Source organism: Desmodus rotundus, chromosome 4 (assembly GCF_022682495.2).
Source record: "Desmodus rotundus isolate HL8 chromosome 4, HLdesRot8A.1, whole genome shotgun sequence".
Taxonomy (NCBI): Eukaryota; Metazoa; Chordata; class Mammalia; order Chiroptera; family Phyllostomidae; genus Desmodus; species Desmodus rotundus.
Genome location: NC_071390.1, coordinates 117,339,394 through 117,355,228, shown reverse-complemented (window position 1 = coordinate 117,355,228; position 15,835 = coordinate 117,339,394). Strand labels below are relative to the sequence as shown.

At 37.4% G+C, this 15,835-nt stretch overlaps 1 protein-coding gene across 1 annotated transcript in view; it reads right to left on the bottom strand.

Annotated features, from left to right (window-relative positions):
* Window positions 1-1,415: 1,415 nt before the first annotated feature.
* SPMAP2L (sperm microtubule associated protein 2 like) overlaps window positions 1,416-15,835 on the bottom strand; it is a 42,608-nt gene continuing 28,188 nt past the window's right edge. The window contains exons 9-12 of the mRNA XM_024578365.2: window positions 12,457-12,571; window positions 5,533-5,674; window positions 2,770-2,935; window positions 1,416-1,530 (exon numbers count right to left, since the gene is read on the bottom strand). Of these exons, the coding sequence (XP_024434133.2) occupies window positions 1,416-1,530; window positions 2,770-2,935; window positions 5,533-5,674; window positions 12,457-12,571 (538 nt within the window). The remainder of the gene's footprint in view (window positions 1,531-2,769; window positions 2,936-5,532; window positions 5,675-12,456; window positions 12,572-15,835) is intronic.

Below are 15,835 nucleotides of genomic sequence, written 5' to 3'. Positions count from 1 at the left end.
CACAGTATCTGGCAAAGCAAAGATACTCAAAAGCATTTATTTAATGAATGAATCAAGCCAGAAAGAGATTTGCTTTCCCAGTGAAATAAAGTATGCCACTCCCCCCCTCAGAAGCCAAAAGCTGCTATATTTTTAAACAATTATTTCCCAATCATACTGTATTAGATAATATTCTTATTTAATCTATACAATAATGCAGTAGGAACCCACTTTACACATAATGAAACTGAGGCACAAGGAGTTAGGGGATTTGTTCAAAATCACATACCTGATAAATGATCCGTAGAGGGTACAAACTCAGGTCTGTCTGATACCAAAACTCAAGTTCAAGACGACTAGGTAGTATTGTCTCACCATAACACTAGTTATCTCCTAAACACAGAAGCCTGAGACACAGAGCTGATTCATCTGTAAAACTGGTTTTCAAATAAGTTCATTTTCATGTAAATCCAGGTATGTCATAAAACTTAGTTTAATTTGTAAAATACTGATCCATGGAGAGAATAAATAAATGAAATTTTTAAACTCTGGGGCAGATGCAATTTGATAGAGAATTATAACACCAAATGCCTTGCTTTTTCTGTCATTCATGATAAGTAACACTGAGCATGAGCAAAGGAATGGAAATTGGTGGAGGTGTGATCATTTAAGGTAACCTGTTCCCTAAATTTCATCTACAGATTATAAAAAGCCTTTAGACTTATCCAAAAAGTTTTCACTCTTTCAGTGTTATTTCTCAGGAATGAGGACAGGTCAGAAAAGCAACACAAAGCCTGTTTTCGATTCTTAGGACTCCTGAGAGAAGGCAGGAGGCCAGATCAGCTACTGGGGAACACTGGTCTCACTGGGATAAGCAGAGCAAAACTGGCCAATTTAAGTAAGAGTGTTCTTCAGGTCAGTCACAGCCAAGATGCTTGTGAGGCAAGCAAACAAAATATAACCAGAGACACTGAAATTCAGAAAAATCTGCCAGTAACCAGAGGGGAGGGGGGAGGGGATAATAGGGGGATGGGTTTTTAGGAACTACTACAAAGGACACATGGACAAAACCAAGGGAGGGTGTGGGAGCAAGGGAGGGAGGGAGGTTGCCTGGGGTCAGGGGGACTGGTGGGGGGAAAATGCAGACAATTGTAATTGAACAACAATAAAAAAATAATTTTAAAAAAATAGTGAGGATAGGACAGGCTATCATTTTCTCTTTTATTCCATCCTAGAGTCCCCAAACCTGCTAAACACACGATTACAGGTCACAGCAGCAATTGCTAATTGATGGTCACAGTGGTGTCCCCTGCAGGTCCCGCGTGTTTTGGAGGTTGTGGGGGAAAGCCAACTGACAGTACCAGAGTGGGGAACTAAGTCGTCTAACATGTCTTCTAGACACATAACCATAGTTTGAGTGATGTAGTTTTCTGTGTTTAACGTGTAAGAGGTTCTGCCAACTCCTGGATCCTCTGAGAACATTGGGATTTCAAAGCAGCTGGCTTGACTTTAAAGACCTGTGGATCGTAGTATACAATGTGCATAGGAGTCCTGAAACGGGGAGAAAAGAATTCAACTTGAAACCAGATGAACAGAAAACGGAACTACATCCCTCAAGCACCCGCTATGTGGCAGGCACAATGGTGTGATCCCACTTTGATTTCATAAGCGCCCACGAAAGAGGAATCACGACTTCCACCACACAGATGAGGGAATGAAGGCTCCAGGAAGTTCTAAGAACGATCTGTGGTCAAATCCAGATTGGTGTATCTGTCAGATTCCAAAGCCTTTGCTCTTTCCACAGAAAGTAAATTCTGGAAACTTCTCAATAAGCCGGCAATGTTAAAACAAGCCAGACAGTCCTCTGGGGGACTTAAAGAAATCAGATTTTTGAAGTCTCCACCCTTAGCACCTTGCCGCCAAGTAGTAACTCTAGAGAAGGGACTTTGAGCCCTCGACCTCACTCTTCCCTCCCCTTTGTCGATGCACAGGGAATACTTTTCGTTTCATTTGGTGCTGAACTTTATTTTTTAAGGAAAAACACCTTACAAAATTTTAAAAATATTATGTTATGTAAGAACTAACATATTTCGTGTTCCCTGGGCTCAAGGGTTCTACAACTTTTTCTTTGTCTCCAGGTTTTCCTGATGATGCTTAAAAAGGGGGGTCAGGTATTATCCCCCAAAGGCAACAAAATGAACTGAGGTTCAGGCAAGTGAAGAGGTCTTTTCAAAAATAAACAGGAATTAGAGACATTTTCTCCTTTGATGAAGGATTTTCTCATTCATTTGAAGTAGGTCATATATGTACATGGTACACAAACATTGAAAACTACAAAAGCTTATTTAGTGAAAAAATAATTCTTACTCCCATCTCAGGTCCCCAGGTTTCCACAAGGAACCATTGTTACTGCCTTCTTATATACCCTTCTCAGACACTGTGGGCATATGCAAGCAAGTGTATGGCACATATGTATTTTTTCCTTGCACAAACTGTAACATTTATGTGCTTTTTTTGGTAACTTGTTTCACTTTGACAATATATATTAGATAAATAATCCAATACCCATAATTACAGAGTCGCCTCCTAGATCTGTTTCAGTACTAGTCCCCTAACCCTTAATTAGAGCCTTATATTTATTTGTCACAATAAATGTAACAAATGAGTGAGATGTTGTAAATTTTTTCTCATACTTCTACAGTTCTTTTCACTGGCCTCATTAGATCAACTTTCCTCTGTCCCTAGCACTGCCATCCGTTCCTGTCCCATCTTAGCCTTAAATTGACATACCTTTTGTTTGGATTAGCTAGTTCTTGGATTCTGGGAGATGCTTTGGAATGCAGAGCAGCATAAGAGACTGGCCAGTAGGGATCACGTGGAGGTAAATAATCTTCATGAAGAGTCTTGGCCTTAGCTAGAGCTATGATTCGAGCGCTGGCTTTGGCTATCAGGGCAGCTTGGGTTATCTGTAGTGGAAACAAAAAGACATAAAAATATACCCAAAATTTTACCACCTATCCCTCTCTTTACAGCTATATCCCTAATCAAGTCACCATCATTTCTTTCCTGGATTCCTAGAATACACTCCTATCTGGTTTCCTTGCTTCCATTCTTGCCCATGTACAACCTAGCATTCACACAGCAGTTACTGAGAGAGAAAACGAGCGTTTTAAGGAGTGCATTCCATGAGCCAGACAGGGTTCTAAGTCATTTAGCTATGTCACTGCTACTTAATCATCATAACAACCCCATGAGGTAAGTACTTTCTGAAGCCCAAGACAAATCATGTCACTTCCAGAGTTTAAACCTCCAGTGGCTTCCTGTTTTGCTAAGAGTAACATTTTGGCTCCTTTCTGCAGCCTAGATGGAAGGCCCAGTGTGACTGGGCTGCCACCCCACCCCAACCTTGGTCACTGTGAGCACCCCGCCCTCATGATGACACAGGCTCCTCCGGCCCAGGTCTTTCTGTCTCAGGACCTTTGCACTTGCAAGCTCTGCTTGGATTCCTCTTTCCTCAATCTTGTCATGGCTGCCTCTTCATTATTTAGGTCTCTTGGCTCAAACATCACATCCTCAAGGACTTCTTCTTCCCTAACTTCCCTACAAAAATAAATCAGCTTTTCTAATTACCCCCTCCACAGTACTAATCTTCCTCATGGCACTTTCCAACTCCTGACTGAGCTCATTTATCTCATTGTTGACATTTTATTGTGTTTCTTTCCCCTAGACAGCAATTTTAAACCTTTTTCATATCATGACACATATAAAGTAATTACTAAAATTATGTGGCACACTGAAAAATATATTGTATTTTTTGCCTATCTGATAAAAAATAAGTATATTTTTGATTCATTCACACCAGAAGGCTATCATTGTATTGGCTATTGTTAATTTTATTTGATAATCTAAGAAAAAGAGGTCAGTGCCCTGAATAAATAGTCAGGTATTGTGTGTTTTTAAAATTTTTGCAGGGCCCCAGTGAAAGTTGCTGCATTACAATATAAGCTGCTTGAGAGAAGTACAGCAGGTCCTCAGATAACATGGTCTCATTATAACAGTGGTAAGATGCCTAGGAAATTATCTCTTGTTTATATCAATTAGCCTATGGTAAAATTGGCTTGGTTATGTGTTATTTGTTTATGATCACAGAACTTTCCAACGATGTTAAGTAAGAACTTAACTGTACTTGTTTGCCAAGAGCTAGACTAGGTTCTGGCACATAATTGGCATAGAATAAATACAAAATGACTGACAGATCAATTCCTTTTGGTCTTCCTTGGAAAATCACAATTTCCAGGTTGCCTTTCTGTTATGCTGCCTTACTGGTAACACAGGAAGGATGGTGTGTAGCCACTATTCTCTCGCTGAAGTGCTCATTGGGAAGAATTGGGACAGATAACAGACACCACTCAGTACCCCTGCAAGTGTTCTACGTTGCAGCGATACAGATTTATTTTGGTTCTAAGTGTATGATTATGTACAGTGATATCACTTTTTAAAAAGATTTTTAAGGCCCTTCCTCCCCAACAGTTTTAGCAATTAAAGAAAAATGCCTATAATTCTCATTTTAAAATGAAAAACTGGGAATAAAGTGATTCGCCTGAGGGACAGAAGGCAAGTCACTTTAGCAAAGTTAAGACGCTCTCTCAAGGATTTTTAATTCCCGGACTAGTTTTCTTTCCAGATAGAATTCCATGTCCAATCCTCAGATTCTGAGAAGGAGGGCAATGTTGGTTCCACCTTCTTTGACAGTATAATCATTAGATATTTATTGAAAACTCAGCTGGGGTTGGGCACCAAGGTGCCACTACAATGAATGGAGGGGAGTGTCCGGAAGAAGAGCAAGGGAAGCCACTGAATGTGCCAGACTCTGTCCCCAGCACAGTGCCTTATCTATTATTACACATTGTTAACAGTTATCCAAGTGGGAACTGTTATCTTTACAGTTCTCTTGCTCCCCCCAACTTCAAGGTCATCCCAACTTCAGGACTCCGGCATGTAGTCTTCCCTTTACTAAAATATTCTCTTCTCAGATCTTCACATAGCTAACTCCACCTCCTCATTTAGATTTCATCTCAAATATCCCTTCCTCAGAGAGATTTCCCCTGACTACCAAATGCAAAGAAGCTTATCTCCATAATCAGTCATTTCCTATTTTATATTCTTCATAGCACCTATCACTGCTTCATATTATGTTATCTGTTTACCTATACATCTTTTTGTTTCTCTTCATCTTATTCACTGGCAACAGTGTCTGGCACACAGTAGGCATTCAAACACTGGTTGAATGAGCAAGGCTCAGGAAGCTTGTCGCAACCTCATGGAGCTAGAGTGGCAGGACCTTAATTTGAAGCCAGCTGTTACCGACTCCAAAGTTCATGCGCTCCACCCTCTACTTCTCGGTCCCTCTCCATATGTAGCAGGTAGGATGTCCTTCCTGCCACAGACTCTCTTTCAAGACTCCCTTTTTCAATGACTTTGACCAATGCCCTATAGAGGAAAAATAGTACCCTAGGAACGACCAGAAAGCGAGCTGAAGGATGCCAAGGCAGCAAGGGCTTACAGGACGGATGGGCACTTCACTTCTTTCTCTTGGATAGCACAGACCCTCTATCTTGATCCTTGGGTGGGCCAGGTCTACAGTTCTTGGACTTGCGACAGCAGTCAGGGCAGAAACTGAAATCTTGGTTTCACTCTGGAGGAGAAAAACAAAACACTACCTGTAAGTATTGAATAATAAACACTATCTCGATCAAGGTTACAGGGTAGGTCTGACCTCTAGACCAGACTTCTCAGCAAATCCAGCAGGAAGAATGAGAATCTTGGAGGAACTCACAATCATAGCTGAAAGGATCGATTCCCATCTTTCTCAAACTAGGTTGTATGGATTCCAGGTCAACTTTTTAGGAACTTACTGTTAAACTACTGATGGGGAAGAAATGGCTGATTTTTGCAGTAATGGCTGATTTATGAAAACTCAGCCAAGGGGGAAGGCAGAGCCCTACCACATGAGAGTACAATAGGGGGCAGAGCTCTACTTTGCTCTTAACTATTTTTGCACTTCAGACATTGGGACTCATACTACCCCAAATCCCCATGCTTCCAGGAAATTTTAGTGGCTCTCTTTTAAGTTGAATGGATATGAAACAGGAGCCAAAGGCAAGAGGAAGAAAGGCAGAACCACGTATCTCCATAGAGAATGTTGTTCTGGTCCCCAACGTCACTTCTCACTATCTTAATTGTGGAAATATGTTCAAATTCATGGTATCTCTTTAAATTACTGGTATTTGAACTCAAAATTTACCATAAGACTTTGAGGGGGAACATATTCATTAACTAGAAATAAAGTACAGTTTTAACTATGGGTAGAAAAATAATACAGAGCTATGTTCCTAATCCCTTCTTTTGTTGTTTAAAATGATGATGATGTTGATGATGATGGTGATGGTGATGACGATGATATTAACACCGACAGTGTTCTACATGTATTAATTTATTTATTCCTCACTTCGGGTATCATTCTTATTTCATTTTACTCCTGGAGAAACCAAGGTAATTTGAAGGTCAGTAGTTAAGTTTATATAGGTAGTGTGTGGCAGAACGGGGTTTCAGATTGAAGATTTTATCTGTTGGTGCAACACCATGAAGTACTAAATACGAATCTTAAGTATTTACTATGAGTTAAGCTTTGGCTCCTTATCAGGCTCTCGGAAAATCAGAGAAATATATGATAACCATTGCCTTCAATTAAGACTTAACAGTTGAAAAGGAAATAAGAGAATCATTTATTGATTCCGTTCATTAGACAAATACCTCTTGATCAATTATGTGATATAAGACACAACAAAAAATAATAAAATAATCTCTTTCCTTAAAGTAACTTTCAACTTAGAAGAAACCATAGCCCTACAGGAAAATCGTTAAGATTATTTGATACCCATAAAAGAGAATAAATAAAACTTCAAAATACATGGGAGAAAGAGTGGGAAAATCCAAGGATTCTCTTTTCAGGAATAAAGGAACATGAGATTGGACTTTGAAGGAAGGATCAGATTTTGACAACTAGAGGGAGGAGGAAAGATAGGAAGGATAAAGAAAGGATGATGAAGTGGAAAGTGTAAGGAGGATAAATAGTAATGGAAAAAATACAATAAAAATAAACTAAAATAATAGAAGAAAGGATGATGAAAAAAAAAGAAAGAAAGGATGATGGAAGGGAAAGTCAGACCATAGAGGCAAAGAAGCATGGAGCAGATTGTCTCTGGTTATGCAGGGAGACCAGGCTTGTAAATGCATTTGTAACCAGATTCAATTAGGGAGGGGGCATTCTTCATAGCCAGCCAAGAACCATCAAATCTTTACATTGGAGAGTAGGTGGGATCAGAGCGGAGATAACCTATCAGGCATGTGAGAGAAGGGCTGGAGCAGGGACAGAGGAAGCTGGAAGGATAATAGGAAAGTTATGGCCAAAAGAAGACAAACAAGGGTATATATACCTTACCCCATCCTAAAACATTTGTAATGTTACAATATTTTAAGCAAAATGATGCCTGCACAATATATCAGTGTAACCAAACAGAGAATTCAGAAATATGATCTAGTACAGTGACTCAATTATTTTTGGTCTAGACCCCCTTTAAGTTACTCTTAAAAGTGATGGCTCCCCAAAACTGAGACACTTAAGAAAATTTATCATTTAATCTTCAAAAAGTAATTCCATTACATGTTCCTCTAAATTTTTTATGACATACAACTATATTTCCCAAAACAAAAAAAAGAGAAAATTGATATGTTTTAATTTTTGTAAATCTCTGTAATATCTGGCTTAAGAGGACACTGTTGTTATGGTTGAAGTACATGAAGAAAATCCAGCCTCGCACGGTAGTTAGAAATGCATATTTTAACAACTTTTTAACTGTTGATATTCTTTGACACTACAGGAAAACTTGACAAATGGTAGTTTCTCAAATATTAGTTGTAATCTGAAACTATGTGGAGGAACTTTTCATATTTCATTACCTTAAAATCCATTGGTCTATCTTTCAAATTGAAGGAAACTTTTAATCAAGCATGGTTCTGAACTTGCAGATTACTTAAAAGTGTCTGGAGAACCTTTATACATACCTGGGTTACATTTTTAAAAACTGTTACCCCATTATAGATAATATTAGGGCATATAATAACTCTGGCAGGGAATAAATGAAGCCTAGGGCAATAGTGAAAGGGAATTCTTGCCATTTTATATAAAAATACTTCAAATAGATTGAGGAATTAACTATTTTTTTGGTGTATTTATTTATTTATTTATGTCAGATAATCATATACTTTACAAAGTGTTCTCCCTGATATTCCCAATACCCAATTGGCACCACACATAATTATTGCAATATTACTGACTATATTTCCTGGGCTGTACTTTACATCCCCATGACTATTTTATAACTACCCATCTGTACTTCTCAATCCCTTCACCTCTTTCACCCAGTCCCCAAACCCTCCTCTCCTCGGGCAACCATCAGTCCATTCTCTGTATCTATGAGTGTGTTTCTGTTAAGATGTTTTAATTACAAAATTAACATTATGTAAAATAAATAATATCTAATGTTGGCAAGAGTGCAGTGAAAAAGGCAGCCCAAGTAATGCAAGTAGATGTATGAACATTAAAATCGCTTTTGTTGGAACACATTTTGGGATTTTATACGAATCTCCTCAAAAATGTTCAGACATTTGATGTAGTAATTTTACTTCTAGAATTTTTATCTCAGAAAATAGTCAGAGATTGAAAACGACGAGGGAAGGACATGTTGGTAGAATGACCTCATAACTCAGGACAGCAAGTCAGACGAGCCAAGCGAGATATCCAGAGCAAAGGTGGGTAATGCTCAAAGGTATCTGCTAGATACAAAAATGAGCCTTAAAAGTTAAAATCTATTGAGTTGAAGATTTAAAAAATCCAAACAGGTTGATTAATCTGAATAGGAGCTTCTGATATATGTAAGTAGACCCTAAGTAAATGAGCTATGAAACCAACCCTTTTTCTAGGTTTTGTAGTCCTGGCAAAGTTACTATAAAAAGAGACTTGGTTTGACATTCATAGGGGTAAAAGGACTTCCTACAGTTCATCCATTCAAAGTCTGGTGGCAAGTAACCTTGGGAGCCTGCGATAGTAACTTGGCTTCCTTTGTGGTCATGTGTTATTTTTAAACTCTGGGAAGATTTAGAATTAACTGTAAAAAGCTAAGAGAATCAAAACATAGAATTAATAGTTGTATTAAGAATAAGTATGTGCAAGCCAGCCAAAGTACTGAAATTTGAACATGGGCCATGAAGTAGGCATAGAATTATATTAATGTTAACTATCCTGATTTTGATATTAGTATTGTAGTTCTTAGGACATACACACTGAAGTATTTAGAAAAAAGGGTATATAATGTCTGTAACATTTTTTATTCTAAAAAGTGAGTCAGGTTAAAAAACCAAACACATACACACACACAAACACCATAAAGGAGAGAATGATAAAGTCAATGAAATGCAATGTGAATTTTTGCAACTATTCACTGCACTTGAAGTTATTATTAAAAGTATGCATATACTATTAAAATAAAAAGCACATACATATTTAAGAAAACTGGTCTATTAGAGTGATAACCTTATACTCCTAAAGTACAATTTGATATTATAATTGAGAAACTGATTTAGAATTATGACATTAAGTTGAAATCTTAAGTTTATGTCATTCTTACAACATTATTAAAAACTTCAGGTTCACCATATTTATAAGTTTAATGTATTAGATTTAAAATAATTATTTAATATTTGAGAAGGTTTTGTTTGTTAAAGCAGATGGTTGAAGTAAAATGCTCATAAAAGAAATCAGCCTTGGCTGGTGTAGTTCAGTGGTTTGAGCACAGACCTGCTAACTAAAGGGTTTCTGGTTGGATTCCCAATCAGGGCACATGCCTGGGTTGCAGGTCAGGTCCCCAGTAGGGGGCACATGAGAGGCAACCACACATTGATATTTCTCTCCCTCTCTTTCTCCTTCCCTTCCTGTCTCCCTAAAAATAAATAAATAAGATCTTTTAAAATAAATAAATCAAATTTAATGTCTTTGTAAATATAAAGTATTTGTTAATATAAAGTATTTAAAGTTATTTAAGTTTGAAACCAAATAAAATACTCAGGACTTTTAAAAGACATTGTTAAAAACTGTTAGAATTTTAAACAGAATAATAAAACTTCCAAGATAAACTTAAATGTATAGCCTAAAAAAGAGTTGATTTTTTTAACTTGGAATTTAAAAGATTGACTATTAATTATTTAAACCAAAAGCATACCTCTGAACAGTCTTTTCTGCATACAGAAACCATGCTCAAGGATACCAAAAGACTGACATCATTGGGTGTGGCAGTTTTTTTTCTCATGACTATAAATTCCTTCCACTCTCTCACTGAAAGGTAGGGATTGTGTCCCTGCCCCCTTGAATCTGGCCAGACGTGTAACCACATCACCAACAGAGTATGACTGCAGTGACATTATGTGGCTTCCAAGGCCAAATCATAAAAGACTGTGCAGCTTCCACCTGGTCCTTTTGGAATTCTCACCGACGGGAACTCTCGTTTAGGATATTCCTTCTCGGAATACAGCCGCCTGGCTGAGGGAGGTCTAAGCCACATGGAGAGGCCATATGTAGGTGCTCCTGTAAACGAGCACCCACTGAGACTAGGCTTTCAAGTCTCCCAACTGAGACTTGAAACCTGAGACTTTCAAGCCTCCCAACTGGGTCCAGCCTTCAAGTCATCCCTGCTGAGGTTCCACAAATAGGTATCATTATGGAGCGAATGCTTTTGTCCTCCCCTCCCACCCAAAATTCAGTTGGAGCCCTACCTCACAATGTGATGATACTAGCAGGGGCCTCTGGGAGGTCATTACGTTTAGGTAAGATCGTGAAGGTGGAACCCTCAAAATGGGTTTAGTGTCGTTTTCAGAGGAAGAAGAGCGATCAGAACTCCCTCTGCATGCTCACAAAGCAGAGGTCATGTGAACACACAGCAAGGTGGCATCTGTGTCTACACCTGGGAAGAGGGTCCTTATCAAGAAGAGAATCCACTGCAACCTTGATCTTGGATTTCCAGCCTCCAGAACTATTGTTTAAGCCACCCAGTCTATGGTATTTTGTTACAGAGCCTGAGATGACTAAGACAGATGTGAAGGAGCCTTCAGATGATTCCAGCCCCCTGGCATTTCAGGCACTTGGGCTATTACAAATATCCCAGCTGAGACCCCAGACATCCTGGAGTGAGCGGAGACAAGCCTGCTTGTCCTATCAGACTCTCTGCCTCATAAAATCCTTGAGCATAATAAAATGGTGGTTGTTTTACATCACGAAGTTTGGGGGTGGTTCGGTACAAAGCAACAGATAGCCAGATCAGAACTTTAAGGATGGGGTCATTGTATTATTGTTTTTAGATGATCGGGAATTTGTTTTCTGAGCTGATTAGATTTAAAGGTATTAATAATCCTCTCGTCAGTGATCAAAAAAAAAAAAAAAACAAAAAAACCCGATGCTGGTAGTCCATGGCATGTGGTGGCAAAACAGAAAGCAAGACTTTGGGTGACAAAGGAGCAGAGAACATTTTAGTAAAATAAAAAGTATAGTGGGGCTAGCTGATGGCTTCTAAGTGCACTGGAGAACTCGAGGAAAGAAATGATCAGCTGAAGCCTTTAAATTCCTACCTTAACTTTGGGGGTAAGTGGTCAGAAAGTTTTTGTGGCTTACTTAAAAGAACCCCTTATCTTCTCTGGTCACATGGCTGAAAATTCTGAAAACTAACTCGAAATCTAATTCTGCACGTGGGTGAATCACAGTGCAAATTGAATCTCTAAACTTGTATGGTTTCCTATGTTAAAGTTAGAGCACTGATCAGGAAGAAATGCAACCTTGAAAAATTGGACTAGGGATATGTGTGCAGGTCCAGTGAGTCTGGGGACTTCAAACCCTTAAATACGGCTGGACCTTCCTTACAGATAGAATCAGCCCTTCCTGCCCTGCCAGAGGTTAGAGGCCCCTTGCTTGAAGAAACTGTAATGATTTCCCCTGAAGTAAATACTTTCCAGGAACTACTGACCTACCCCTACTATCTCTCATTGCTTCTGTCGTATTGCTTCTAGATCTATAACCAGACCCAAGTTCCAGGGGCCATAACAGCCTCTCACTGATTTCTCCATCAGCTCCCACAATGGCTTAAGGTCTAATTCTATTTATATTACATACTGGTTCTGCTTCTCTGATAAAATCCTGACTGATACATGAGATGCAGAGGTCGTCAGAAAAGTTTATTTGATGAGAGAAGAATATAAGTAGGAAGAAAAGGAAAATACACACCTAGAAATAAAAGGGGACCATGTTACATTTACAAACATGTTACATGTTACAAAGTCAACCAGGAACTGTCTCTTTCACATGGACCCACTTACGCCTTTTGGAGGAACATAGTTTGGATGTATGGATTTGGCTATTGAGAGTCGTAATATCCGGGCAGAAGGACCAGAGAGTGGAAGAGGCTCTCTTGTTATGTAATCACTGAATGGCCTGTATGTAAATGAAACAAAATATTATAATCATTAGGGGACCAATAGCATTTTTCATTGCTATAATGAACCTCCACACAATTACATATATTGTTTCTATCTTTGGAACGTCTTTTCCCATAATCATTAGTGCTCTTTCTACCAGGCTGGTATTTCTCAAAATTTTTACTTTGATCCACAGTAAGAGGTACATTTTACATTGTGATACAGTACATGTAAATCTGTGTGCGCAACTGAAACAAAATTATCATGAAACTATGTTTGTCTTAGGCAATGTATTCTGATTTTTTAAGTTTCATTTGATTTCATTAAAAGAAAAGCTGAAATTAATTTCATAACCCATTGACGAAGACTTGCTGTTTTTAAAACATTATTATTAACTGTAGTAATCATATGTGAATTCCTTAAGATTTCCTATATAAAAAATCATGCCATCTACGTCCTGGCTGGTATGGCTTAGTTAGTTGGAGCATCGTCCCGTTCACCAAAAGGTTGCAGGTTCCATCCCTGATTGGGACATGTATGGGAGAAAACCAATTAATGTTTCTCTCAAATCAATAAACATTTAAAATTTTTTTTTAAAAATCATGTCATCTATAAGTAGAAATCATTTTTCTTCCTTTCCAACCTGAATGTATTTCTTTCTTTTTCTTGCCTAATTTCCCTGACGATAATCACCAGTATGATGTTGAATAGAAGTGGTGAGAGCTGACATCCTTGTTTTATTCCTGATCTTAGGAGGAAAGCATTTAGTCTTTCACCATTAATTATGGTGTAGCTGTGGGTTTTTTGTAGATGTCCTTTACCAAGTTATAGAAGTTCACTTCTATACCTAATTTGTTGAGCATTTTTATCATGAAAGTGTGTTGAATCCTGTCAAATGCTTTTTCTGAGTCTATTGAGATGATTATGTGGTTTGGGCTGGTTTTTTAGTCTCCTAATTTGGTGTACATTACATTGATTTTAGTATGTTGTACCAAGAAAATTATAATCCTGGGATAAATCCAACTTGGTCATGATGTATAGTTATTTTTACATGTTGTTGGATTTGGTTTGCTAGTAGTTTGGTGTAGATTGTTGCATGTGTATGTGATTTGGTTTGGTAGTATTTTGGTATGGACTGTTACGTATATACTCATAAGAAATACTGTCTGTATTCTCTTCTCCTCTAATGGCCTTTTCTGGTTTTGGTATCAGGGTAATACAGACATCATGGAATGGAATGTGTTGGCAAGTGTCCTATTTTTGGAGGAGTATGAAGGGTCGCCGTTAGCTCTTCTTTAATCATATCATAGAATTCATCAATGAAGATATCTGGTCCTGAGTTGTTCATGGGAAGTTTTTAAAAAATTATTAATTCAATTTCTTGTAATAGGTCTGATAAGATTTTTTTTATTACTATCAAGTCAATTTCAGTAGTTTGTCTTTCTAGGAATTTGTCCATTTCATTTACGTTATCTTATTTGTTGGCCATGCAGTTGCTCATAGTAACTCCTTAAAGTCCTTTTTTATTTCTATAAGGTCGGTAGTAGTGACCCTTCCTTTGTAAATGACCTTTAGAAATGTCCCTGTTTCATGATTTTAGCAATTTGAGTCTTCCCTCTTTTTGTCTTGGTTAGTCTAGCCAAGGTTTGTTTTGTTGATCTTTTCAAAGAACCAACTTTTGGTTTCATTGATGTTCTTTATTTTTCCAAATTCTATTTCATTTACTTCCACTCTAACCTTTATTCTTTTCTTTGTTCTGCTTGTTTTAAATTAATTTGCTTTTCTATTTGTAATTTCCTAAGATGAAAGATTAGGTTATAATTTGAGATCTCTTCTTTTTTAATGTAGGCATTTAGAGCTAAGCACTACTTTAGGCATGTATCGTAAATTTTGATATGTTGTGCTTTCATTTCTACTGTATGTAGTGAATACAAAGTGATTTCTTCTTTGACCTATTGTTTACTTAGGAATATATCTAGGAACATATTTCTTTAATTTTCCAATTGCCCTTCTGGTATTGGTTTCTAATTTCATTCTATTGTGGTCAGAGAACTAATTATGTACAATTCAATTATTTTAAATTTGTTAAGACTTATTTTATGACTTAATATATGACCTGTCCTAAGAGGATGTTTTATTTGAGAAGAACGTGCATTCTGCTGTTGTTGGGTGGAGTATTCTATGAATGTCTGTCAGGTAGAGCTGACTCACAGTGTTGATCAAGCCTTCCGTTCCCTTGTTGATCTCCTACTTGTTGTTCTTCCCATCACCGAAAGTGTGGTATTGAAGAACCCAACTATTATCATTTAATTGTCTATTTCTCTTCAATTCTGTCAGGTTTGGCTTCATCTGTTTTGGAGCTCTGTTGTTAGTTGCACATATATTTATCATTATTATATTCCCCTAATGGACTGATCATTTTATCATTGTAAATTGTCCTTCTTTGTCTCTAGTGACAATGTTTGTCTAAAAGTATATACTGTCTGATATGAGTATTGCCACTCTAGCTCTTTCTTGGTTGGTTTTCACAGTATATCTCTTTCCATTCTTTTACCTGCAGCCCATTTGTTTCTTTGAATCTAAAGTATGTGTCTAGTTGGCGACCTACTCTTGAGTATGTTTTTTATCTGTTCTGTCAATCCCTGCCTTTTGATTGCACTGTTCAATGAATTTATATTTAATGTAATTACTGACAACATAGTTTATGCCCACCATTTTATTTGTTGTTACGTGTAACATCTTTTTGCTCCTTTTTGGTTCCTGTAAAACATTAGATAGTTTTAGTATACCATTTTAATTCACTTATTTATTTTACCATGTTTTAAAAACTATATTCTTACTTGTTGCCCTGTACATCTTAACTTATAACAATCTAGTTCAAATTAATATCACTCCATGTTCTCTCTCTCCTTTGTGCTTTTTTAAAAAATACATTGTATGCCCATCAACACAGGTTTATAATTATTGCTTTATGCAGTTGCCTTTTATATCAGGTAGGAGAATAAAAGTTACAAACACAAAAATGCATTTATGTTGTTTTTTATATGTACCTATATAGTTAACTCTTAATGCCTTTTATTTCTTCATGTGGATTCAAGTTAGTTTCTAGTGCTCTTTCATTTTTAGCTTGAAGGACTCCTTATATTGTAAAGCAAGTCTGTTGGCAATTAATTTTGTCAGTTTTTGTTTACCTGGGAATGTCTTGATTTTTCCTTCATTTTTGAAGGATGGTTAGTGTATTCTTGGCTAACTTTTTTTTTCCTGTTGTTGAAATATGTCA